Here is a 26,009-nt window from a genome sequence, read left to right on the forward strand (position 1 = left end):
CCATATCAATGTTTATAGCAGCAAAATTCACAATAGCTAAACTATGGAACCAACCTAGATGCCTTTCAGCAGTGGAATGGATAAAGAAAATGTGGTACATATACACAATCGTATATCACTCAGCCTTAAAGAAGAATGAAATTATGGCATTTGCAGGTAAATGGGTAGAACTGGAGAATATCATGTAAGTGAAATAAGCTAATCCCCCCAAAACCAAAGGCTGAATGCTTTCTGATATGCATATGCTGATCCATATTTGGGGGTGGAGGCGGGGGTAGGGAAGAATGAAGAAACTTTGGATATTGCAGAGTGAGTGAAGGGTGGGGAGCGACTGTGGGGGTGGGAAGGACAGTAGAATGAGACAGACATTATTACCCTATAGAATGTATGATTATACTACTGCTGTGACTCCCCACCATGTATAGCCAGAGGAATGAGAAGTTGTGCTCCATTTGTGTACAATGTGTCAAAATGTATTCAACTGTCATGTATAACTAATTAGAACAAATTAAAAGAGTTAAAAAAATATATATAATCCTTACCTATTGGGAGGGTCCAACCCATAATGCAGGACCATAAACACAAATTAATTCCAAATGTATCGTAGACCTAAATGTAAGGGCACAGACTATAAAACTCTCAGAAGAAAACACAGAATTTTTTGTTACCTTGGATTAGGCAATAGTTTTTTAGATTTAATACCAAAAGCATAAGCAGCAATAACAATAATAAAAAAAAAGATGTTGGATGTTGTGAACATTATAAACCTTTGTGTTTCAAAGGATGCTATCAAAAGGTGAAAAAATAGGGCTGGGGATGTGGCTCAAGTGGTAGCGCGCTCGCCTGGCATGTGCGCGGCCTGGGTTTGATCCTCAGCACCACATACAAACAAAGATGTTGTGTCCGCCAAAAACTAAAAAAATAAATATTAAAATTCTCTCTCAAAAAAAAAAGTGAAAAAATACATCGTAGAAAAAATATTTACAAATTCTATTTGATAAGAAACATGTATCCAGTATATATAAAGGACTCAACTCAGTAATAAAAATAACCAAATAAAAAGAAAAACCAGGCAAAGGACTTGAAAGACTTTCCTTTAAAGAAAATATACAAATAGCCAATAAACACAAGAAAAGATGCCTAACATCACTAATAAAAACCACTATGGGAAATACAAATCAAAACCACTAGACACACTATAAACCCATAGGATGGCTATAAATTTTATAGCAGACATGAAGAAACTGGAACACTCATACCTTGCTAGCAGGAATGTAAAATGGTGCAGCCATTTTGGAAAATAGTTTTTCAAAGGTTTAAACGTTAAGTTACCATATGGCCCAGCATTTCTACTCTTAATTATACATCCAACAGAACTGAAAACATATGTCTACACAAAAAACTTGTACAAATGTTTACAAATGTTTATAATAGCACTATTCATATTAGTCAAAAAGTGGAAACAACCCATATGTGCATCAACTAATAGAGTATGGTATATTCCTAAAATATGTTATTATTAGGCCCAAAATGATGCACTTATATATTTTACAATAGGAATAAACCTTGAAAACATGCTAAATAAAAGAATCAGTCACCAAAGAAAACAAACTATATGATTCTACTTAAATGAAATGCCCAGAATAGGCAAATTTGTAGAAATATAATATAATAGATCAGTGATTGTCAGGAATTGAGAAGAATGGGGGCTTGGCAGTAAACTGGTATGGATTTTTTTTTTGTTGGGGGGGTATCACAAAACTGTTCCCATATTATAATTATGATTGAATAATTCAATAAATATAATTAAAAATCATTAAGTTGTACACTTTCAATAGATCATATTTATGGGATGTGAGCTTTATCAATAGAGCTCTTTTTAAATTTTTAATAACTGATATGTTTTATTTTATTTAGTTCTGGACATATTGTATCTTAAACTTTATTTTTTAAAATTTGTTCTAATTAGTTATACATGATAGTATAATGCATTTTGACATACTGTACACAAACGGGAGTTAATAAAACTCTTTTTAAAGGAAAGGGTAAGATAGATTCTCTTAGCTTCCCTTTAGTCAAGTTCCAATTTCTATATATTATATGGTAAAGAACAATAAGCACTAGCTATGTAATTCATGGGCCCTTATAATATTTTACCCTTTGCAGTAAGTCAGAATGGGAACAGGAAGACTGGCAAAGAACATAAACGTTCAGTATTTAATTAAAATTAGAAGTAGAAAGATGAGGCTGAGAAGAAATTGAACCAAATGACCTTGGATAATATCAGGACCATCAAGAACTGTTTTACAGAAGAAATATGAAAACAGATTGTTTAGTTTGGTAGTTAGGGAGTGTACTCTACATCTCTAGCCAGTAGCCATATTTCATGTGCAGAGGCTCCTGCAAATCCAGTGTAATATATAACACTTACATCATAGCAGAAGTTCTATTAGGTATCGCTGGTGTTCAGTGTTTGAAACGGCAACCTCTGAAAGCCACAGATTTTTTAATTGCTATATTTACTCAGGTTTTCAAGACTTATAAAACGATGTAGTTAAATGGTCTTTTTAGGTATGGTGGTCCTATGTCTTGGCTTTTTTTAGAACAATAACAATATATCTTACTTTTTATATCACTTTCAATAATATGAGCCATTAAAGTAAAACTTAAGGTAACAACTTCAATTTTTAGATTTTTTTATATAAATAAATAAGCAGATAAAATCCTTCATCATATCATTTGTCCCAAATTTTGATACAAGAAAAATATACATAACAATAATCCATATAGCCTAGAAAGTGCTAGAGGCAGAGTCCCCCTTTCTTGAACCCTTTGTCTGGTTGACTCTCCCCACCCATGCTCGAACTTTGCCATGCAATTACTCACCGGGGCCCAGGTAGATCAGCATGCCCTGAGCTAGTATCCTGCTGGCTTCCGGTGCCATCTCTGCCAGGTAGTGAGTAAACTCGCTGCACCACTACTTGGACCCCCACTCCTGACCATGGGGCAGCTCCTTGGCTTTCTACCACGTCCAGAAGAGAATCCCTAAGGGGGGATTCAGCTATGAAGTGCTGCTTTGCCTTTTCGTGCCTGTTGGTGCATTCTGTGCCTGTGGTGGCCAGGTCACTATACACAACCTGGCCAAGACATACAAAGAAAGCTATTTAAGTTTATAACATAATTCTTCCCACCAAATGGCACTGTTAAGCAATCTCCCAATAGATCTGCAGTACAGTGAAGGAATGATAAAGATAAAAGAAAGAAACATGTGGTATGTGCCTCCATATCCTGATGAGGAGGGGAAGGTGGGCAAGAGCAGTGTGGGCGGTTGAGTGTTCCATACCAATGTGATCATAGCACGAATAGTTCTGCTATTGAACACCTCAGGGTAATTTAAAAAAATTGTCCTTTCAGAAGTAGCAAATTCAACTTGAAAAACTAAAATACAAAATAAAAGAATGACTGAGGTTTGATGAAAATGAACCATTTTATTAAGTGCTTATTAAGGTGAAGCATTTTGCATGCTCATGTGTCCTCCAAACAACTCTATATAATCTGTCCTTTTCATATTAATATCCTTATCCTCACAATGATCCAGTGTGGGAGACAACAGCATTTATGACCATTTTATAAGGAAAATTGAGACTACCCAAGGTCACCTAGCACAAAGTGGTTGGGGGAAGATTTGAACCAGGACATGTGATTCCAGAATCCATGTTCTTTACCAATATGCTACATGGCAGCCTCATTGACACTGTTATAAGAATATCATGCTAAGAGAAATAAGATGGACCCAGAAAGTTAAAGATTGAATGTTTTCTCTGATCTATGGAAGAAGGGAAAAAAAAGAAAAGAAAAGGTGGGGAGAATTCCATAAAAATAGAAGAAAGATCAATGGGGTAAAGGAAGAGAATTAAGGGAGAGGAAGGAGGGACAGGATAAGGGAAGAATAGTGGAATAAATCTGATCTAACTTTCCTATATACACATATGAATATACCACAGTGAATCTCATCTTTATGTATATCCACAAGGCACTAATTAAAAAAGCATATAAGTAACTAGCAGAAAGATCAGATGAATACAGGGAAGGAAACGGGGAAGGGAGGAGGGAAGGGACAGGGGAATTACTAGGGACTGAATTAAAGCAAATTACATTCCATGCTTTTATAATTATGTCAAAATGAATCCTAATGTTAAATATAACTAAAAAGAACTAATAAAAAAATGGAAGTACAAAAAATGTATTTTTTTTTGGTATCTTTATTTTTATGTGGTGCTGAGGATCGAACCCAGTGCCTCATGCATTCGAAGCAAGCACTCAACCACTAAGCCACAATCGCAGCCACCCAAAATGTACTTCGAACCATGTTTTTAATATGAGTACATCTACTTAATGTTTATTTTTAATATATTATTTACACATTATATATTTATAATATATATTTATAAAGTAAATACATGTATATTTGTTTTATATTTATATATGTGTATGATCATTCTTCTTCTTATTATTTTTCATTATTATTTTTTTTTTATGTAGCACTGAGGATAGAACCCAGGGTCTTATGCATGCTAGCTAGCTAAGTGCCCTACCACTGAGCTACACCCCAACCCCATTTAAGCCATATTTAAAATGTTATAATTAAATTGATAAAAGTGCTCTCCTTTTCACATAAACCACTTCAGATACTTGTTTTAACAGTCAATGGGAGATTTTTTGCTTGATTATATGATAAAAAACATGACGAGAATTTGTCTACTTTTCTTTCTTATTTACCCTATCAGTCTCAGCATTCTGTTCTGTGCTGATTCCCGTAACCCACTGAGTTTAAAGCCAGAGCACTGGCAGCAACACTGACTCTCAGAGCTGAGCATGTCCCTGGGGCACACATCATGCTCACATTCAGTGAATTTCAGTGGTTCTCTAAATTCATCTTGGCAGATGACTAGGGCTCAGGGCCAAAAAAATTCCAAAAATCAACCTTTAGCATGTAATCTCAGGCTTATACAGCTCTTTCTATCTCAAGGGACTCAAGGGATATGGCTCTTATGAAAAAAAATTTTTTTAAATAAATAAATAAGGGCCTAAACAACATTTTAAGTTACAAGATATGAACAGAGAAAATACTTTCATACATTTTAATACATTAGAATAAAGATTAAAAAATACATAACTAGAAAGATAAAAAACTGTAAGAAAACCACAACTAAATGCTGACCTGAATGATACTATCTTTAAGCACAACTATAAGATAACTTTATCTATGTGGGGGGGGGAGGGGTTAAAAAGTGAACATCCTAGGTTCATTTAAATCTAGCGACCAATGTGATTACAAGCACAAAACTTCTGGGCCAATGAGAGTTTACCTGACTTTCAGGTGAATTATTGGATAGATCCTTAATTTTAAACATCTGGGCCAAAGTGATGTTTCTTCTTGGAAGGAGTATGTCATGACAGTATAGTTTGTGAGTTGTTTCTGCATCTTCTTTGGCAACAACTTTCTGACAGAAATAAGTATTCAGAATAACAGGGCAACTTCCATTTGGGATAATAAGTTTTTGCCTAGAGAAGAAAAAGAAATTTCACAGTTTATTTGCAATGTTGAATTCTTATATTTTGCTAAATCAGAAATGCAAAGAGCAATGAAACACCAGTTATTGATAACTAAAACTAGGCCGGTCCATGAAATGACAGCTGTCCCTAATGATGGACAGCTACAACCAGGCCAGAGATGAAGTGATCATCATCTCTAAAAACAGAGAGCTAGGACTAGACCAGCCAGCAGAGTGAGTGTTGTCTCTATTGCTTGAGGGAAACTGTCACTGGATCTGGCTTTACATTCACAGTGAATGCCCAGTGTCAAGAATGGATAAAGACCATTTAAGTCTCAGGCTTGAGCTTCCTCAGGACAGGCCTCAAGATTCTTAGGGAAAAACAGAATGAGCAAAGACTATATAAAAATAAGCTCAAAAAACTGCCCAGTGAATTGTTATTTACAGATAAAGCCTTCAGACATTTCAAAAGCTCCCATCTCAAAGAACGTGACATTAAATGCTGAAGGAACTTCTACTACTTCTACTTTTTCTATCAAACTGACCATAGTCACTGAAATTGCTTACACTGAAGTAGAAAAGGAGTGTGGGAATACTCCAGAGAAAATTCTTCTGTTTCCTCTCTGTCCTCTGAAGCAATGAAACATTTCAATGTAATGCCCATTCCTCAAAGGGGGAAGAGCTGTTAATAAGAAAACTTTAGGACTCTGGATTCCGAAAGGAAGGAGTAGACATACTTTTTCCTGCTCTGCCTGACATTGTATATAAAGTAAACATAAGAAGATACTGAAAGCCTAGACCCTAGAGACCTCAGGACCTGAGAAACTACACAGCAGGAAGTCCCTGAAATTTCTTTGTGTGTATCTCTTATATCCCAGACTTGATATTGAAGAAGCTTGCAACCTGGAAACAGCAATGGAGGGGAAAAGAGCGCCAACAAAAGACTGCTTTCTCTAATTAAGAGTTAAAGGAAAGGCCTAGCTTAGCAAGACAGAAAACTCTTTTATGACAATTTTTCCACTCTAGTCAAACACCAAAGAAAAACGATGACCTGTCCCTGCATGGTGGATGTCCTCCCAAGGATGATATGTTAAGGCTGGCCTCACCATGGTGTGACTGTGAAATGATGGGACTTTAAGAGGTAGAGACAAGCAGGAGGTGTTTGGGTACCTGGAGTGTCCTCTTGAAGGGGACTGTGAAACCCTGGTTCCACCTTGCTCTTTTCACTCTGCAGCTCCTAATGTAAGTGGTTTGTACTGCCTAAGCTACAAGTCCAAAAGAATGGAGCCAATTTACCATTGACCAGAACCTCCAAATCTGTGAGCCAAAAGAAACCCTTTCTCTTTATAAATTCATTATTTCACATATTTTGTTAAAGACATGAAAAATTGACAAATACATCTTTAAAAATTGACAAACACTGCTTAAAATTTTTTTTTAGCTGTAAACAGACACAATATTTTTATTTTATTTATCGTGGTGCTGAGGATCAAACTCAGTACCTCACACATACTAGGCGAGAGCTCTACAACTGAGCCACAACCCCAGCCCCGTATCTTATAACTCTTAAGGAAAATAAATTTGTAATTTTAAAACTCCCAAAAGAGTTATCTCCAGGTTCAGATACTTTCACTGGAGAATTACACCATATGTGAAAAGAAGAATTAACACCAATGCACATTCTCTTCTAGAAAGTAGAAGAGGAGGAAAACACTTCCAAATTCATTTTATAATGCCAGTATTACTCTGATAATAAGACTTTGGACAGTACAATAAAAAGCCCAAATAAACAAGCACGCAGAACATAGCCCAAGAATATAGATAAACAAATATTTAACAAAATATTAGCAAATAGAATTCAGTAATATGTAAAAACAATATATTATATGTGAGGCATTATAAAATATGACCAAATAGAAATACCACTTCAGATCCAGGAATTCAAGAGTTATTTGATATTTGAAAAGTCACTTTTGTAGGTCTAAGGCTAAAAAAGAAAAACCATATAATTATTTCAACTGAAAAAGAAAAACCTTTTGACAAAGTTCAATACCCATTTAGATTAAAAAGCTCAGAAGACTAGAAATATAAAAATATACTTTTTCAACTTAATAAAGAATACTTACAAAAATTCCACAGCTAACAATGAAAGAAATTCTTTCCACCTAAAATGGTAAAAAGGCAAGATTTTCTCTCTCCACTTTTACTCAGTAGAGTAATTTTACTTAGTATAGTTCTAGCAAGTACAAAAAGGAAAGAAAAAACATACAAATCAGAAAAGAGGAAATAAAATGACATAATTGCTTATGTAAAAAATACCAAGGAAAGGGCTGGGGTTGTGGCTCAGAGGTAGAGCGCTGGCCTACCATGAGTGAGGCACTGGGTTTGATCCTCAGCATCACATAAATATAAAATAAAGATATTGTGTGCACCTATAACTTAAAAAATAAATATTAAAAAACAAAACAAAACAAGGAAGCTGAATGTGCCTGTAATTCCTGTGGCTGGGGAGGTTAAGACAAGTAGGATTACAAGTTCAAAGCCAGCCTCAGCAATTAAGTGAGGCCCTAAACAATGTAACAAGACCCTGTCTCTAAATTAAAAAAAATAAAAAGGGTTGGGGATGTAACTCAGTGGTCAAGCACCCCTGGGTTTAATCGCCGGTACTAAAAAACAAAAACGATAATAAAAAATACCCAAGGAATCTGCAAATAACTCCTAGAACTAATAAGTGAGCTCAGCAAGTTTTCAGGACACAAAACATAAATAAGCCAGGTGTACTTCTATATATGATCCATGAACACACGGACACCAAAATTTAAAATATAATACCATTTAAAATAAGAATAATAAAACATCCAGGTTTAGGGCTGCATGTGTATAACCCCAGTGACTCTGGAAGCTGAGGTAGAAGGATCTCAAGTTACAGGTAAACTTGGGTAACTTAGTAGGATCTTGTCTCAAAATAAAATACAATAAGGTACTGGGGATGCAGCTCAGAGGTAGGGTACTCTGGGGTTCAACCTTCAGAACCAAAACCAAAACAAACAAACAAAACAATAACAAATAGTTCAGTGTAAGTGAACAAGTGTTGCAATCTGAAACTATAAAACACACATAAAGTAAGTGAAGGAGGAGCTTCATGAATGAAAAGACATGCCATATTACAGATTAAAAGAATCATTATCATAAAGACACCAATTCTCCCCAAACATATATACAGACTTAGAGCAACCCCAGCCAAAAAAAATTTTTTTTTTGCAGATATACATAAGCTTATTCCGAATATGTGAAAAGGTAAAGAAACTGGAATAGTTAAAACACAATGGAGATGACCAATTTACCCATTTCACCCATTTCAAAACTTACTATGTAGCAATAATAATAATAATAATAATAATAAATATATGTAGTACTTGTGAAAGGATAGATACATAGATCAATGAAATAAAATAAAGAACCCAAAATGAAACTCCAAATATGTTCAGCTGATTTTTGACAAAGGTGCCAAAATAATACCTGTATTTCCAGTTACTCAGGAGGCTGAGGCATGAGAATTGCAAGTTAGAGGCCAGCTTAGGAAATTTAGAGAACCTGCTGAAAATAAATAAATAAAAGGGCTAGGGATGCAGTTTAGTGGTAAAGTACCACACTGATGGTAAGGGAGGGAAAGAACTCTGAAAAGCACAGAGCAAAATATATGAACAATCCAATTAGGACACAAGCAATAGGCATGAATAGACATTTCATTAAAGAGATTTACAAATAGCAAATTAGGGCATTCAAAGATGTTCAGTATCAATGGCCTTTAGAAAAATTCACATTTGGGCTGGGAATAAAGCCAATCCAAATGTGTATTTTCTTTCTTTCTTTCTTCTCCCCCCTAGTTTGTTTATTTATTTTTGTTTGTTCTAATTAGTTATACATGACAATAAAATGCATTTTTGACACTTCATACATATATGGAGTATAAGTTCTCATTCTTCTAGTTGTACATGATGTAGAATCACACTGATCTTGTAATCATATATATATACCTAGGGTAATAATGTCTGATTCATTCTACTATCCTTCCTACCCCCATACCCGCTCCTCTCCCTTTACTCCTCTGCCTAATCCAAAGTACCTCTATTTTCCCCCATCCCCGCCCTCCCCCATTGTGAAATAGCATCCACATATCAGAGAAAACATTCAGCCTTTGGTTTTTGAGACTGGCTTATTTCGCTTAGCATGATATTATCCAGCTCCGTCCATTTATCTGGACAGCCATAATTTCATTCTCATGTATACCACAAGTTACAGGTAAGCTTGGGCAACTTAGTGAGATCTTTCTCAAAATAAAATATAATATATATCACATTTTCTTTATCCATTCACCTATTTAAGGACATCTAGGTTAGTTCCATAGTTTAGCTCTTGTGAATTGAGCTGCTATAAACATTGATGTGGCTGAGTCATTGTAGTATGCTGATTTTAAGTTCTTTAGGTATACCAAGGAGATTTTCTATTTTTTTGGAGTATAAATTTTCAAAATAGTTTCTAATTATATTTTCTATTTCAGTAGGGTCCATTGTGATGTGTATTTTCTTAAAGTTTGTGCTTAACATGCACAAGGTCTAATCCCTGCACTCCTTTTAACCAAGGGGGGATAGGAGGAGGGAGAGGGAGGGGTGAGGGAGAGAAAGGGAGGGAGAAGGATGCAGGAAGGTGGAATGTGGGGGAGGAGAGAGAATGAACATTAAAATCACAAAGGGGAGGGCTGGAATTGTGGCTCAGTGGTGAAGTGCTTGCCTAGCATGTGTGAGGCCCTGAATACACCTCAGTACCACATATAAACAAACAAACAAATAAATAAGTAAAAATAAAAGATCCATTGACAACTAAAAATATATATTTTTTAAGAAATCACAATGAAGCTGGGCAGATTCATACACGTGTGATCTCAGTATTTTAAAAGACCATCAGCAACTTATGTCCTGTCTCAAAAAAAAAAATATGAACTGGGGAACAGAATGAGCTAGCATGCCATACTACCACATCACTGAGTTCCTGCAGAAAAATTTCACTTATTCAGTTTCCATTATTGGCAGATAGAGAAAGTTTTAGCTTTTAAACATTCATAAACATAGTACCAGTGTGATTTTTCTAGATAGCATGACCTGTCCATTTATTTTTAACCTTCAGTCCAATGCTAATGGTATGACCTTTGTAATTATCTCTGTATCTCATTGCCATGTTATGTGACAATCAAAAAGTATGTTTACATCACATATATGGATTGAGATTAAATGTTATAAGCTTTTCTGAAGGTCAAACTGGTCAAACTAAAAAAACAGAAACAAAACAATAATACCCCTCTCATCACCTCCCCCCCAAATACCTAAGGTGTTAAGCCTCCTTAGAGAACTCACAAATACAACAGTGAATGTTTTGGTGTGCTTGGACCCCACTGATTCTTCCTTATAAGAAAACTTAAGGATGTGCAATTGCTTTCTAGTAAATTCCCAAAGCATCCTTGGAAAATCCACAGCTATGGTGGCAGGATGGTCTAAAATTAAAGAGTTACATGAGCAAATATCAGTCTTCAGTGGAGACCAGATGCTATTGTTTCTCCTTAAAGCTTTTTTTTTTTTTTAAACAGAAACAAAATTTTTTAAGAGAAACAAAATTTTCTTTTCTTTCTTTTAGCCCATCTCTTTATTCCTTCCTTTTTTAAAATGACAATTTATCAAAATATTTTCTGATTACATTTCAGAAATGGCTACCCAAACACACATGCTTGGCATTAAGAAGCATCCCTACTTCTTACCTGAAAATGTTACATGTATTAGACCTCAAGTAAACAGGAAACAATTTAATAGACCTTTCTAAATGTCACTAAGACCAGAGAAGAAAATTCATGTGAAATATCTCTTCATTTTCTGTAACTGTCAATGTGTGAAAAATACCTGTTAGTAACCTGCTTCAGGAAGTCCCAGGCTTGAGAGAAAAGCTTACTTTTATTTCCCTACTAGCTTTCTTTACTGGGTCTACCAACTAAATAAATCAAGAGTATATTTTGTACATAGGGACTATGAGACCAATATAAATTATCACAACCACCATAAAAAGCAAAAAGTATTTAGTTGAAATAATACAATAAAACAGATTTGCTTGTTTACTATCTAGGGACAATGTGTGCAAACTTGAGGTAGGTGGTAAAGAGGATTAAGGAATTAATGGGGATTAATGCAGTGACCTACAGTAACTAAAGGCATATAGAAATAAAATTTTCTTTTCTTCCTTTTAGCCCATTCCTTTATTCCTTCCTTTTTTTAAATGGCTGGTTAGTTAAAGAAGGTAAGATTAAGAATTGCCGTTGTTAGAGGAACATAATCCAGTTTACATTTTTCTTTTCTTTTTTTTTTAAATCCATATTTTTAAATTATAATTAACAACTACTCTTTTAAAAGCATAAGGTGTTTTAACAAAAATTATTAATAACAATGACACATTAGATATAGGAAGTTGATTCACCATTACTGTTAATAACTTTTTATTAATTTTTTATAAATCCTGTTTTGCAGAAGAAGTTAAATAGGAAAAGGAAGTAGGGTCCTGTTGTTTCTTTAACAACTGGAAAAAAATGAGAGTTCAGTTTGGCATCAGCTGTAATTTTTAATTTATTTATTTAAGAAATCATAGTTATGAAGATTAATAACCTTTATGTTAAATTTAATTTACTTATTTTAATTTTAAAATAAAAATATCAGAATAACATAATTAATAGTATTAATCATCATTTTTATGTTGAAGAAAAATTTTAAAAGAAATGGATATTATATAATATTTTGGATATTTTTTAGAAATTAAGACTTCATTGTTTTTTAGAAATTAAGACTTTCATTTTCTATGTGTTGGCCACACAGAAAAATCCATGAGCCAGAACCTTAAAGACATCTATTTATTTAATTATTTGATTTGAATTAAATTTTTTGGATCTATTAATTCTTCAAATTTTAATTGATGAGCATTCATTTGTGTAAATGCAAATTTAGTACCAAGTATATAATATATAGACATAAGACAAGCCTGAATAATTTGAAATGTCAGGTACATAATCCAACAGCCATTATAGACACTGAAATCAAAAGTTTTCTTCTTATTGAAGACAAGCTTGGGATAGACCATTCAATTTTATTTACAATTTAATTTCAACTCAGGCTTATCCGTCCAGGACTGAAGCTGGACTCTGTACTCTTGCCGGCCAATTCAGGCCATCATGTTGTAGGCATATTGCATGAAGAGGAGACCCTGTAGTGATCATGGTTATGGCAGCTATAAGACTCTCTAGTTTTCAACTGGTTAATTAATTTGGGGGAGAAAACCCACTTCTTTGTTCAAAAACATGACTTCTCTTATTAATGTGTTATTGAAGTATGACTTCATACCTAAATCCAGCTTTTCGAACATACTAACATCTACTAAGGAAAACACTAATTTTCAACCTGAGCTGAGTTAAAATTACTCTGAAAACGAAGATGCCTAGATTTCTCTGAGGACTTCCTGAAAATAAATTAGAATCTTTGGGTAGGGGCTAATGGACAGGGTGGAAAGTCCATAGAGAACCATACACTAAGAATCAACTAAGTGCATTATAGCATTATTGGTGGTGCTTCAATAGGACTACAGATTTCCACATGCGAGACAAAATGGACTTCATACTCATTAAATTCTTCTAGGCTATTGCCTCTGAGTAGAGTCCTTGTCTAGATGGTTCATCAATTCCTGAAAAATCAATATTTTGGGAACAAGTGTCATCCTTATTGTAGTTATGCTGGGAAAAATTGTTTTTTTCTCAGTCCTGATAGTGACAAGTTCTCATACTGACATGTTCAAGCGTCTGTCTCAACAACCAATTCCTGACCTTCTTGAATCCACCCGCTGTTTCTTTTTTGGGGGGGTGCTTATTAATAGTACATGATATCGGGAAGGGATTCAATGAACATATGCTAAATAAGTGATTATACAGTTTGCCCATCTTATCCAAATCCATAAGTTCAACTAAAAATAGATTCAAAGTATTGAAAAAAATTGTTTGTATTAACCTTTTTCTTGTTATTATTCCCTAAACAATACACATAAGAACGCCTTATATAACATTTACATTGTATAAGGTATTGTAAGTAACCTAGAGATAAGTTAAAGTATACAGAAGATACACATAGGTTCTTGCAAATAGTATACCATTCTATATATAAGGAACTTGATTATCTTTGGATTTTGGTATCTGCAGTCCTAGAAACTATCTTCCATGGATACAGAGGGATGACTATATGCACAACTTTATACATATTCCTATTAATAGGGAATATGTATAAAACCTGACAGACTTTTAAACACATGAATTAGATCTTGTATACCTGAGGCCCATTAGGGACTGATATGAATTTAACATAGGGCTCGAAAGAATGAAAGCTCTGGGCATGAAATACCCAGACACATGATGAGAATCTAATGCAAAGCACATAATGACCTGAGAGGGAGAAGAGATGAAATAGGTTTTGGACATAAAGTCCAGATACTAATCCTGGCTTTGCCAACTTACTAGATGTGACTGTGGACAATTTTAATATCTCTGATGGTTTTCATAAAATGGGAATATTAACAGTAGTTATAAGTACTTCACAAATATCTTGTGTGAATGAAATAAACACACTGATGTAGAGTTAGAAGAGCTTCCCACTTGCAAGGGCTCAGTGGAGATGTCAGTACTGCTGTCAGTGTTCTGAGTTAGAACTTTAGTCACGCTACTGTCTGTAGCTGAGCAAAAACCGGAGTTATTTAATGTTACTTCATCAAGGCTCATTATCTTTTCACCCTACATATTAATAATTACAGGACATTAGCAGTAAATATTACTTTTCCATTACCTGCTCAGATATTCATTTGCATCAAGCCTTCTTTGATGGACATAGATTCTGCTGGGCTTTATTTACTGCATTGCTTACATTCTTCTTTTTTTTTTCCTTCTTTCTTTTCTTTCTGTGGTACTGAAGATTGAGCCCAGAGACATTCTACCACTGAGATGGAATCTGGCATTATAGGAGTGCCACTGTGTCCAGTCTTAACACACTTATTGACTTTTCTTTACAATCACCTCATGGAATAAATGACTATCCCAGTCTTCATAGGAGGTTAAATACTAACCAACTCCATTCACAGCACTTTTCCATGAAAGAGCTGTAATATGAACCAATTGGCTTTAAAAATTGTCTGTTCCATCAGGGGATTAGACAAAGGGGAATGATGGGAAGAGAGGGTGGATGGGAATGGGAAAGACAGTAAAATGAATCAGACATAATTTTCCTATGTTCACATATGAATTTACCACCAGTGAAACTCCACATCATGTACAACCACAAGAATGGGATCCTAATTAAATTAAGTCATACTCCATGTACGTACAGTATGTAAAAAATACACTCTATTGTTATGTATATCTAAAAAGAAGAAACAAAAGAAAATTTTTCTTTCTGAAAATGGGACCTCTTGCATATTGGCATTAAGATCCTGCCATTAATCCTGGAGGTACTGAGGCACTAGGAAGGGAAGTGACATAAGCTGAAAGGAGGTGGTTGGCTGTCAGGCTACATAATTAAATGGAACTAACCAGGAGACATAAAATTTGGGGCCAGAGGAGACTATGCTTCTCCATCATTCACATCTGTCATGCTAAACAATCTGACAAATTGCAGTGGAGAGACAAATTTAATTACATGAGTGTGCCCTGTGATGACCCAACATTAGGAGGCAAACTTTACACCTCTTCTGTCAAAGAGGGTTGCTACTACTCTATGTAATTAATCACATTTAAATGAAATAAATTGAATTAAATTAATTTAAAAATGAAGTTTATGAATTGCATGAACCATATTTTTAGTATTCAGTGTGGCTAGAGACTATCCTATCAGAGAGTGCAGGAATAGAACATTGCCATCACTGCAGAGAGTTCTAAGGGGTTGAGAATTTTGGTCCTCAGGACAAAAAAAAAAAAAAAAAAAATCACATTTTATTGATTCAGTAAGTGAGTTTTTTTTTTTAAATCTTTTTTTTTTATTGGTCGTTCATAACATTACATAGTTCTTAATACATCATATTACACGGTTTGATTCAAGTGGATTATGAACTCCCGCTTTTACCCCATATACAGATTGCTGAATCACATCAGTTACCCTTCCATTGATTGACATATTGCCTTTCTAGTGTCTCATGTATTCTGCTGTCTGTCCTATTCTCAACTATCCCCCCTCCCCTCCCCTCCCCTCCCCTCCCCTTTTCTCTCTCTACCCCTTCTACTGTAAATCATTTCTTCCATTTGTATTATCTTGTCTTACCCCTCCTTTCCTCTTATATGACATTTTGTATAACCCTGAGGATCGCCTTCCATTTCCATGCAATTTCCCTTCTCACTCCCTTTCCCTCCCACCTCTCATCCCTGTTTAATGTAAATATTCTTCTCAAGCTCTTTGTCCCTACCCTGTCCTTGTTTACTCCCCTTATATCAAAGGAGTCATTTGGTATTTGTTTTTTAAAGATTGACTAGCTTCACTTAGCATAATCTGCTCTAATGCCATCCATTTCCCTCCAAATTCTATGATTTTGTCATTTTTTAATGCAGAGTAATACTCCATAGTGTATAAATGCCACATTTTTTTTATCCATTCATCTATTGAAGGGCATCTAGGCTGGTTCCACAGTCTTGCTATCGTGAATTGAGCTGCTATGAACATCGATGTAGCAGTGTCCCTGTAGCATGCTCTTATTAGGGCTTTAGGGAATAGACCGAGAAGGGGAATAGCTGGGTCAAATGGTGGTTCCATTCCCAGCTTTCCAAGAAATCTCCATACTGCTTTCCAAATTGGCTGCACCAATTTGCAGTCCCACCAGCAATGAACAAGAGTGCCCTTTTCCCCGCATCCTCTCCAGCACTTATTGTTGTTTGACTTCCTAATGGCTGCCAGTCTTACTGGAGTGAGATGGTATCTTAGGGTAGTTTTGATTTGCATTTCTCTGACTGCTAGCAATGGTGAGCATTTTTCCATGTACTTGTTGATTGATTGTATGTCCTCCTCTGAGAAGTGTCTGTTCAGGTCCTTGGCCCATTTGTTGATTGGGTTATTTGTTATCTTATTGTCTAATTTTTTGAGTTCTTTGTATATTCTGGTTATTAGGGCTCTATCTGAAGTGTGTGGAGTAAAGATTTGCTCCCAGGATGTAGGCTCCCTGTTTATCTCTCTTATTGTTTCTTTTGCTGAGAAAAAACTTTTTAGTTTGAGTAAGTCCCATTTGTTGATTCTATTTGTTAACTCTAGCGCTATGGGTGTCCTATTGAGGAATTTGGAGCCCGATCCCACAGCGTGTAGATCATAACCAACTTTTTCTTCTATCAGATGCCGTGTCTCTGATTTAATATCAAGCTCCTTGATCCATTTTGAGTTAACTTTTGTGCACGGCGAGAGATAGGGATTCAGATTCATTTTGGTGCAAATGGATTTCCAGTTTTCCCAGCACCATTTGTTGAAGATGCTATCTTTCCTCCATTGCATGCTTTTAGCCCCTTTATCAAATATAAGCTAGTTGTAGTTTTGTGGATTGGTTACTGTGTCCTCTATTCTGTACCATTGGTCCACCCGCCTGTTTTGATACCAGTACCATGCTGTTTTTGTTACTATTGCTCTGTAGTATAGTTTTAAGTCTGGTATCGCTATACCGCCTGATTCACACTTCCTGCTTAGTATTGTTTTTGCTATTCTGGGTCTTTTATTATTCCATATGAATTTCATGATTCTTTTATCTATTTCTACAAGATATGCTGTTGGGATTTTGATTGGCATTGCATTGAACTTATAGAGAACTTTTGGTAATATCGCCATTTTGATGATGTTAGTTCTGCCTATCCATGAGCAGGGTATATTTTTCCATCTTCTAAGGTCTTCTTCTATGTCTTTCTTTAGGGTTCTGTAATTTTCATTGTATAAATCTTTCACGTCTTTTGTTAGGTTGATTCCCAAGTATTTTATTTTTTGGGGGGATATTGTGAATGGAGTAGTTGTCCTCATTTCCGTTTCAGAGGATTTGTCGCTGATATACAGGAATGCCTTTGATTTATGCGTGTTGATCTTATATCCTGCCACTTTGCTGAATTCATTTATTAGCTCTAATAGCTTCTTTGTAGACCCTTTTGGGTCTGCTAGGTATAGAATCATATCATCTGCAAATAGTGATAATTTAAGTTCTTCTTTTCCTATTTTTATGCCTTTAATTTCTTTTGTCTGTCTAATTGCTCTGGCCAGTGTTTCGAGGACTATGTTGAACAGAAGTGGTGAGAGAGGGCATCCCTGTCTTGTACCAGATCTTAGAGGGAATGCCTTCAATTTTTCTCCATTCAGAATGATGCTGGCCTGTGGCTTATCATAGATTGCTTTTACAATGTTGAGGTATGATCCTGTTATCCCTAATTTTTCTAGCGTTTTGAACATAAAGGGATGCTGTACTTTGTCGAATGCTTTTTCTGCATCTATTGAGATGATCATATGGTTCTTATTTTTAAGTCTATTGATGTGGTGAATAACATTTATTGATTTCCGTATATTAAACCAGCCTTGCATCCCAGGGATGAATCCTACTTGATCATGATGTATAATTTTTTTGATATGTATTTGAATCCGATTTGCCAGAATTTTATTGAGGATTTTTGCGTCAAGGTTCATTAGAGATATTGGTCTGTAGTTTTCCTTCTTTGAAGTGTCTTTGTCTGGTTTCGGAATCAGGGTGATGTTGGCCTCGTAGAATGAATTTGGAAGTTTTCCCTCTTTTTCTATTTCCTGAAATAGCTTGAAAAGTATTGGTGTTAGTTCCTCTTTAAAGGTTTTGTAAAACTCTGCTGTATACCCATCCGGTCCTGGGCTTTTCTTAGTTGGTAGTCTTTTGATGGTTTCTTCTATTTCCTCTATTGTTATTGGTCTGTTTAGGTTGTCTATATCCTCCTGGCTCAATCTGGGCAGATCATAGGACTCAAGGAATTTATCTATGCCTTCACTATCTTCTATTTTATTGGAGTATAAGGATTCAAAGTAATTTCTGATTATCTTCTGTATTTCTGAAGTGTCTGTTGTGATATTGCCTTTTTCATCCCGTATGCTAGTAATTTGGGTTCTCTCTCTTCTTCTCTTCTTTAGCATGGCTAAGGGTCTGTCAATTTTATTTATTTTTTCAAAGAACCAGCTTTTAGTTTTGTCAGTTTTTTCAATTGTTTCTTTTGTTTCAATTTCATTAATTTCAGCTTTGATTTTAATTATTTCTTGCCTTCTACTTCTTTTGCTGTTGTTTTGCTCTTCTTTTTCTAGGATTTTGAGATGAAGTATGAGATCCTTTATTTGTTGGTTTTTTCTTTTTTTGAGGAATGAACTCCAAGCAATGAATTTTCCTCTTAGAACTGCTTTCAATGTGTCCCATAGATTCCGATATGTTGTGTCTGTGTTTTCATTTAACTCTAGGAATTTTTTAACTTCCTCCTTGATGTCTTCTAAAACCCATTGATCACTCAGCAACCTATTGTTCATTCTCCAGGTGATGCTTGATTTTTCCTTTCTTCTTTTATCATTGATTTTCAGTTTCATTCCATTATGATCAGATAAGATGCATGGTATTATCTCTACCCCTTTGTATTGTCTAAGAGTTGCCCTGTGACATAGTATATGGTCTATTTTTGAGAAGGTTCCATGTGCTGCTGAGAAAAAAGTGTAGCTACTTGATGTTGGGTGGTATAGTCTATATATGTCAATTAAGTCTAGGTTGTTAATTGTGTTATTGAGTTCTATAGTTTCCTTATTTAACTTTTGTTTGGAAGATCTGTCCAGTGGTGAGAGAGGTGTGTTGAAGTCTCCCATGATTATTGTATGGTGGTCTATTTGACTCTTGAACTTGAGAAGAGTTTGCTTGATGAACACAGCTGCACCATTATTTGGGGCATATATATTTATGATTGTTATGTCTTGTTGGTGTATGGTTCCCTTGAGCAGTATGAAGTGTCCTTCTATATCCCTTTTGATTAGCTTTGGCTTGAAATCTATTTTATTAGATATGAGTATGGACACTCCTGCTTGTTTCCGAGGTCCATATGAGTGATATGATTTTCCCCAACCTTTCAACTTCAGTCTATGTATATCTTTTCCTATCAAATGCGTCTCCTGTAGACAGCATATTGTTGGGTCTTGTTTTTTGATCCATTCTACTAGCCTGTGTCTCTTAATTGGTGAGTTTAAGCCATTAACATTTAGGGTTATTATTGAGATATGGTTTGTTCTTCTATCCATATTTGTTTATTGATGTTACTAAACCTGATTGGTTATCCTCTTTGACTACTTTCCCCCCTTTACTGTCCTACCTCCCATTGTTGGTTTTCAATGTTATTTTCCATTTCCTCTTCCTGTAATGTTTTGCCAAGGATTTTTTGAAGAGATGGTTTTCTAGCTGCGAATTCTTTTAACTTTTGTTTATCGTGGAAGGTTTTAATTTCATCTTCTAACCTGAAGCTTAATTTCGCCGGATACACGATTCTTGGTTGGAGCCCATTGTCTTTCAGTGTTTGAAATATGTTATTCCAGGATCTTCTAGCTTTCAGAGTCTGTGTTGAGAGATCAGCTGTTATCCTGATTGGTTTACCCCTGAATGTAATCTGCTTTCTTTCTCTTGCAGCTTTTAAAATTCTCTCCTTATTCTGTATGTTGGACATCTTCATTATAATGTGTCTAGGTGTGGATCTCTTATGATTTTGCACATTCGGCGTCCTGTAGGCTTCTAGGATTTGGGATTCTGTCTCATTCTTCAATTCTGGGAAGTTTTCTCGTATTATTTCACTGAATAGACAGTTTATTCCTTTGGAATGGAGCTCTGTGCCTTCCTGTATCCCAATGACTCTTAAATTTGGTCTTTTGATATTGTCCCATAATTCTTGGATGTTCTGCTCATGGTTTCTTAGCAGACTTGCTGAGCTGTCTATGTTCTTTTCCAGTTGAAATACTTTGTCTTCATTGTCTGATGTTCTCTCTTCTAAGTGATCTACTCTGCTGGTAGTATTCTCAATTGAGTTTTTAAGTTGGTTTATTGTTTCCTGCATTTCTAGAATTTCTAATTGTTTGTTTTTTATTACCTCTATCTCCCTGTGAAATTGATCTTTTACTTCCTGGATTTGTTTGTCAATGTGATCTTTCATTGTCTGATTTTGCTGTCTCATGTCTCCTTGAGACTCCAGATCATCTGAAGCATATATATCCTGAACTCTTTATCTGATATTCCATCTGTTGCAGCTATTACCTCTTCTAAAGTTGAGTTGACCTGCATTGCTTGTGGTCCTTTCTTTCCTTGTCTTTTCATACTGCTCTCGTTTCTTTCTGCTTGGTACAACTGTTGTGTTTTTGAAATTTTCCCCCCTATTTATTTATGTTGCTCTTGTATACTTGAAAAGTCTCCCTTGCAGGTGCGGGCGGCGGCTGTGCCCCTACTCCAATTGGGGTGACGTGTCTACCACGCTGGCGGCTCTCTGGGCCTGTTCAGGGAGTGGAAGGCGGCTCTGCTCTGTCCCTATTCCAATTGGGGTGTAGTGACTACCATGCTGGCAGGTCGCTGGGCCTGTTCCGGGCGTGGGCGGTGGGCTTGGCTGGCGGGATTCCACCTAATGGCAGTCCCTAACCTCCCTGCTTGCTAATTAATGGCTTCTCTGAGGCGCCACGCCTTCTGTAGCTGCGGGGCAGGCCGCGCGAATCAGTTGGCCTGGATTTCCGGGGTCCTGCTGCTGGCTGTTTTGATGTTGCAAGCTGTTGGAGAGTGGTGGTGTATCCTTCAGCTTTCCCGGATGGTGGCCGCTGACTGCCTGGATGGAGTGTCCGCTGTTTTGATGTTGCACTCTGAAGGAGAGTGGCGGTGTATCCTTCAGCTTTCCCGGATGGTGGCCGCTGACTGCCTCGGTGGAGTGTCCGCTGTGGGGGATGGGACTATACCGCTTCCTTCCCCTTCTGAGATCCCGTGCTCGACCCAAGGGTCCGTGTGGGCTTGGCTGGCGGAATTCCACCTAATGGCAGTCCCTCACCTCCCTGCTTGCTAATTAATGGCTTCACTGAGGCGCCACGCCTTCTGTAGCCGCAGGGCAGGCTGTGCGAATCAGTTGGCCCGGATCTCCCGGGCCCTGCTGCAGGCTGTTGGGATCCCTGGCACTCTATCACTTTGATTTTTCCTGCTTGCCCCTCCCCCAGCGCTGGCTAGCCAGGTTTCATTTTGGCTGCTACTGGGAGGAGGGGTTGAAGGTCAGGTGTCTCTATTTTCCCCCTAGTCTTTATGGAGGCTCAGCTTGATACTCCCTCTCCCGGCAAGCCTAGGAGAGATTTTATGCGAATTCCCGCTGTCTGGGGGGTGAGCTGAATGACACCGACCTGTTTTGATGTTGCACTCTGAAGGAGAGTGGCGGTGTATCCTTCAGCTTTCCCGGATGGTGGCCGCTGACTGCCTCGATGGAGTGTCCGCTGTGGGGGATGGGACTGTACCGCTTCCTTCCCCTTCTGAGATCCCGTGCTCGGCCCAAGGGTCCGTGTGGGCTTGGCTGGCGGAATTCCACCTAATGGCAGTCCCTAACCTCCCTGCTTGCTAATTAATGGCTTCACTGAGGCGCCACGCCTTCTGTAGCCGCAGGGCAGGCCGCTCGAATCAGTAAGTGAGTTTTTGATTGAATGAACTTGTAAAGGGCTACCAAGCCCCAGAGACTTCCAGGGCTAACTTTATAGGCTTGTACAAAACCCATGTGTCCTACTTTGGACATATATTTCTTTATACCGTCACATAATCTAAGTTAATGATAAGGCAATGACAACTGAGCTGGCTCCTAGTGAGCTAGTTAAAAAGGCAAAATACCCTGCCTATCTCCTCAGTTATTTAAAGGGTGCCTCCCCCTACTAAAAATCAGGTTTACTCTAAAACAAACAAATAAACACACTCTGAAAACACAAGTCTTTGGAAATGTCTCTGCTCTGCACTGAAGTATTAAGACAATTTCAGAAATAAGAAATTTAAAGCTTATGCATTCTGTATTTTCAGCTTCTATTTGGTAAGATTCGTCTCCTAAATTCAAATGTATCTTCTACTTTTTTACCTAAGTCAGACCCAGATATCTAAGAAACTGAAAAATACTAAAGCAGAAGACTGACCAATCTGTAGCTAAGCTATGGAACTAACCTAGATGTCCTTCAACAGATGAATGGATAAAGAAAAGGTGGTATATATTACACAATGAAATATTACTCAGTCATAAAGAAGAATGAAATCATGGCATTTGCTGGTAAATGGATAGAACTGGAGATTATTGTGCAAAGTGAAATAAATCAATCCCGAAAAACCAAAGGCTGAATGTTCTCTCTGATATGTGGATGCTAACACACAATAAGAGGATGAGGAGGGAAGAATAGAAGTCAGTGGATTAGATAAAAGGGAATGAAGACAAGGGAGAGGGGATAGGAATAGGAAAGACAGAAGAATGAATCGGACATAACTTTCCTATGCTCATACCTGAAAACATGACAGTAAAACTCCATATCATGTTACAACCACAAGAATGGGAAGTTATACTTCATGTATGTATGTCAAAATACATCTACAGTCATGTATAACTAAAAAGAATAAAAAATTTAAAAAAGATGAGTGACCTTTGTAATTATATGTGCTTTTTTTAAATCCCAAGAATAAAGTTTGTCTAATTCCCTTTTTATCTCCAATAATACAACAAAATAAAACACTGAGGTTTTATATGGTTTATTTCTGTATGAAAGTGAATAGTACAATAAATAAACTAAAACACTAGAAAGCTATAATATTTGATTAAGCTTTTTTTAAATATTTATTTTTTAGTTGTAGTTGGACACAACTAAAATAATTTTATTTATTTTTATGTGGTGCTGAGGATTGAACCCAGAGCCTCGCATGTGCTAGGTGTGCTCTACTACTAGGCCATAACCCCAGTCCTGATTAAGCTTTTTTATACACCAGAAGTTCAGTTCTTGAGACAAACCTAAGTCTCAGTTCTGATCATTTCCTTTTTTGCCATATGATCACTGGAAACAGTAATTTGAAGAAAGAACCATCATATTCCTGGTGGTAGATACAAATTATGTTTTCAAGGATAAAATCTTGTACTTTCATTTAGTCATGAAAATTGTATCAGAACTTAGTAGAAATACAAAGAGGGAAGATGAATTAGGATAAAAAAAAGCCTGAAGTTAGAATTTGGATTTAAATTCCAGGTTTGCCATCTGCTGCCTGTTTCATCTTGATGAAATTACTGCAATTTTTCTGAGCCTTTTTCATATCTAATGTGAGGATAATATCTAACAGTGTTGCAGTGATACTATATATTCATATATACAAGTCATGCACATATAATTTTTAAAAATCTTTATTTTATTTATATGTGGTGAGGATTGAATCTAGGGCTTCACACATGGTAGGCGAGCGCTCTACCTGAGCCACAACTCCAGCCCATGCACATATAATGTTTAGCACACATACTATTTGCTGTTTAAATCAATAACTAATATTGCCAAATACTGACTATTTTTAAAATATCTGTTAACTTAATTTCTCCAATGCAAGATGGGTTATCTTAGATAAATTCAGTTTTTTTTCTAAGTTCATAGTGGTATATCTATTCCTATACACAGCTGGGCAATTAAGAAGTCATATGGTAGCTAGTTCCATGCCTAATCTTTGGAGAAGACTTCATACTGATTTCCACAGTGCTAATTGGGCAATTAAAGGCCTTAAAATATTCATACATTTTTATTTGACAAGGCTACTGTTAAGAATCTATATCAATGAAATCAGAGGAGTGAAGAAAAATGTAGAAAAATGTTCACCAGTCATATTAATTATAGTGAAATATAGCAAAGAATCTAAATTTGTAGTAAAAAGAAAACAATAAATCATGAAATAGCTATACAAATAATGGTATTAAAAATCCTAATTCAAAAAATATTTTAATGACATTATAGAAGATGCTATTATTATATTATTGAGTAAGAAAAATAGACCCTGACCTGTATGATCACAAGATGGTAGGACTATATGTTATTAGTATAATATTCTTACAAAGAGTAAGTACTGGAATGATCTATTAAAAAAAAAGAAATAAGCAATTCATCCCTAGATGAAAGGATTATACACAGATAACATTTTACTTTCTTTCCTATATTATTGTCTTTTTAACAATAAAAGTGTATTATTTAACAATCATTTTCTATCTGTTACTCAACAAATTAGCTAAGATTCAACACATTTCTCAAATCTTCACAATCTATACATAAATGTTATATATGTATACTTTTCTTATTTGTATTTATGCTACAGATTTTGGTTTATAAACCAAGTACTCAAAAGTAGTATCTTTCAGATACTTTGCTTTATTAAGGCATGCTGGCTGGGCGTGGTGGCACATGCCTATAATCCCAATGGCTTGGGAAGCTGAGATAGGAGGATCTTAAGTTCAAAGCCAGCCTCATCAATGGTGGTAAGCAACTCAGTGAGACCCTGCCTCTAAATAAAATACAAAATAGGGCTAGGGATGTGGCTCAGGGGTCAAGTGCCCCTGAGTTCAATCTCTAGTAACCCCCATATTTATATAATTATATTTGCTCTATTCAAGAATAATACTTGTTCTATTAAATTATGCTTTTCAAAATAATGATCTTTATAATGTGATCCAATAAATGTATTAATGTGTAAAGTGCATATAGAACAGTCCTGAAAGAAAACTGGATACCTTAGTTACAACTGATTTCTATACTTAAGGATGATTCCAACCCTGAGTTACAAAGCATTTCCTGAATATAAAATCTAAATATAGCTGGGTATGGTAGCACACACCTGTAATCCCAGCAGCTTGGGAGGCTGAGGAACGAGGATTGTGAGTTCAAAACCAGCCTAGCAACTTGGCAAGACCCTGGTCAATTTAGCAAGACCCTATCTCAAAATAAAAAATAAAAAGGGATGGGGATGAGGCTCAGTGGTTAAGCCCCACTGGTACCAAAAAAAAAAAAAGCAAAACCCAAAACCTAAATATATTCTCACACTTGCCAGTATCCCAGGCCAGCCTTAAATCTTTTTTTCCCCCACAATTTTTTTGATGCCTTATAGTTGTAAATATTGATGGGATTTGTTATTACATATTCATACATGCACAAAATATGACAATATAATTTGGCCAATATCACTTCCAATCATTTCCCCTATTCCTTCCTACCTCCCAACTTTGGTCCCTTTGATTTTTTTTTTTGGTAGGGGGTGATGGGTACCAGGGATTGAACTCAGGGGCACTTAACCACTGAGTCATATCACTAGCTCTCCCTTTGATTTTTTAGGGGATCCCCCCCCCCT

At 36.2% G+C, this 26,009-nt stretch overlaps 1 protein-coding gene across 2 annotated transcripts in view; it reads right to left on the reverse strand.

Annotated features, from left to right (window-relative positions):
* Spidr (scaffold protein involved in DNA repair) overlaps positions 1–26,009 on the reverse strand; it is a 392,656-nt gene that overhangs the window by 109,818 nt on the left and 256,829 nt on the right. For both annotated transcript variants that reach the window (XM_026395186.2, XM_026395187.2), the window contains 2 exons: positions 5,370–5,565; positions 2,887–3,137 (listed from right to left, as the gene is read on the reverse strand). In XM_026395186.2, the coding sequence (XP_026250971.1) occupies positions 2,887–3,137; positions 5,370–5,565 (447 nt within the window). The remainder of the gene's footprint in view (positions 1–2,886; positions 3,138–5,369; positions 5,566–26,009) is intronic.

This window comes from Urocitellus parryii, chromosome 7 (assembly GCF_045843805.1).
Source record: "Urocitellus parryii isolate mUroPar1 chromosome 7, mUroPar1.hap1, whole genome shotgun sequence".
In the NCBI taxonomy this organism is placed as follows: Eukaryota; Metazoa; Chordata; class Mammalia; order Rodentia; family Sciuridae; genus Urocitellus; species Urocitellus parryii.